This window comes from Cricetulus griseus, chromosome 3, assembly GCF_003668045.3.
Source record: "Cricetulus griseus strain 17A/GY chromosome 3, alternate assembly CriGri-PICRH-1.0, whole genome shotgun sequence".
Lineage (NCBI taxonomy): Eukaryota > Metazoa > Chordata > Mammalia > Rodentia > Cricetidae > Cricetulus > Cricetulus griseus.
This window is the reverse complement of record NC_048596.1, coordinates 94580610-94582791: the sequence shown is the minus strand read 5'-3', so window position 1 is coordinate 94582791 and position 2182 is coordinate 94580610. Positions and strand designations below refer to the sequence as shown.

The following is a 2182-nucleotide window of genomic DNA, read 5'->3' as shown; positions in this document are numbered from 1 at the left end:
TTTCTTCTTTGAAATATATTTTAGTGCCATAAATAGTACTAAAATAACTGTAAAACACTGGAACCCAGAAACCTGACATAGGAAAATCAAGACAAAATTCCTTTTACTGAGGAAGGCAAAGGAAGAACTGAATTTGATTTGTCTGTGATGTGATGGGCACTGTGGATAGATTTTGTTACTTGCTATGCTTGAGAGACAGTGTGGATTTCTGTGTTTGTTGAATAGTTTTAAATTGCAAGCAGAATGCAGACCCAATAGTTCAGATCTCTCCAAATATCCTGACCATTTTTTGATGTGACTTCTGTACCCTATGACTATGTCGGGATCAGGACACTTAAGGTACATTCCAAACAAAGACCAAATTCTCTTACAGAAATTCCAGTACCAATAGCTTAGTAAACTTTTAGTAATAGCAGACTTTCAGGAAATCTGAGAATATTTGCCTTGATTCCATTCCAGATTTAAAGTATTTTTCCTATCTGATACATAGGGACAAATTGCAATTGCTTAGATGGCATTGAAGATAGTATTTCCAGCTGGAGATGGCTCAGCTCTCAAAGGCTAGGCTCTCAATCAAAAACACAAGAAACTAGCAATTCCTTTTGTAACAAGGTTCTTGATAATAATAATGATTACTGCTTATATTAATGGAATATTCCTTATTCATAGTCTTAGTATATTGTTTAAAAATATCCCTTTCCATAATCTTGTCAACACTCTGAACTTGGTGGACTTGTTAAATCATTGTAGAAAGTGAAAGCTGAACCATAAATTGGTTAATCAATTAGTCAGCATCAAATCATGTCAAGTGAAAAATGGTAGTAAACTATGAAGTTATAAAGAATGTTGCAAACATTTTTAGTAATTTCTCATTTTAATGCTATCATTTTTTTTAGTTGCCCTACTTACCTTTTATTTATATACTTTCCCAGAATACTGGCACTATTATTGGATATAAAATGCTCTCATCCTGCCAGCCATTATGTCTGGAGCCAACAGCTCCAGCCTGACCCCAGACTTCTTTATCCTGAATGGTATTCCTGGGCTGGAAGCTGCACATATCTGGATTTCTCTGCCTTTCTGTTTCATGTACATGATTGCTGTTGCAGGGAACTGTGGGCTCATCTACCTCATTGGCCATGAGGAGGCTCTACACCAGCCCATGTACTACTTCCTGGCCTTACTCTCCTTCACTGATGTCACCTTGTGCACCACCACTGTGCCCAATATGCTGTGCATATTCTGGTTCAGCTTCAAGGAGATTGGGTTCAATTCTTGCTTGGTTCAGATGTTCTTTGTCCACATGTTGACTGGAATGGAATCTGGTGTGCTCATGCTCATGGCCTTCGACCGTTATGTAGCCATATGCTATCCTCTCCGTTATACCACCATCCTCACCAACCCTGTGATTGCCAAGGCTGGTCTTGCTACTTTCTTGAGGAGTGTGATGCTCATCTTTCCATTCACTGTCCTCACTAAGCGCTTGCCCTATTGTCAAGGGACCCTTATCCCTCACACTTACTGTGATCACATGTCTGTGGCCAAGGTATCCTGTGGCAATGCCAAGGTCAATGCAATCTATGGCCTTATGGTTGCTCTACTGATTGGTGTGTTTGACATTTGCTGTATCTCTGTGTCTTACACTATGATACTTCGAGCAGTGGTGAGTCTGTCCTCTGCAGATGCTCGTCACAAAGCCTTTAGCACCTGTACATCTCACATCTGTGCTATTGTGATCACTTATGTGCCTGCCTTTTTTACTTTCTTCACTCATCGTTTTGGAGAACATACTATTCCCCACCACATCCATATCATAGTGGCCAACCTCTACCTGCTACTTCCCCCTACCATGAACCCAATTGTTTATGGGGTCAAGACCAAGCAGATTCGGGAAAGTGTAATCAAATTTTTAATCAGAGACAAAATGGGCATTACCTAAGACAAATGCATTTTAAGACCAGTTAAAATTGCTTATGATGAGGAAAATAGTGAAGAAAACTGTCATAAAAGATGAGTGAAGTAGCATTATGCCATCTAACATGTAAATGTTCTAAAGCCTTTTTGCAATTATATCTTATGATATTCTTTGTAAGGAAAAATCTGCCAAAGTATAGAATGTAGAAATAAATACACAATATACCCATTCCTTCTATTTTAATTTTTACAAAATTCTATATAAATA

General features: G+C 38.4%; 1 protein-coding gene across 1 annotated transcript; it reads left to right on the top strand.

The window, feature by feature from the left end:
* Positions 1 to 982: 982 nt before the first annotated feature.
* Positions 983 to 1939, top strand: LOC100760842 (olfactory receptor 52N2). The gene has a single exon (XM_027404980.1). It carries the CDS (start codon positions 983 to 985, stop codon positions 1937 to 1939), a length of 957 nt encoding a protein of 318 aa, XP_027260781.1.
* The last annotated feature ends 243 nt before the right edge of the window (positions 1940 to 2182 follow it).

Excerpts from the sequence above, each read along its gene's own strand:
- LOC100760842 (XM_027404980.1), top strand. The coding sequence starts at position 983 with ATGTCTGGAGCCAACAGCTCCAGCCTGACCCCAGACTTCTTTATCCTG.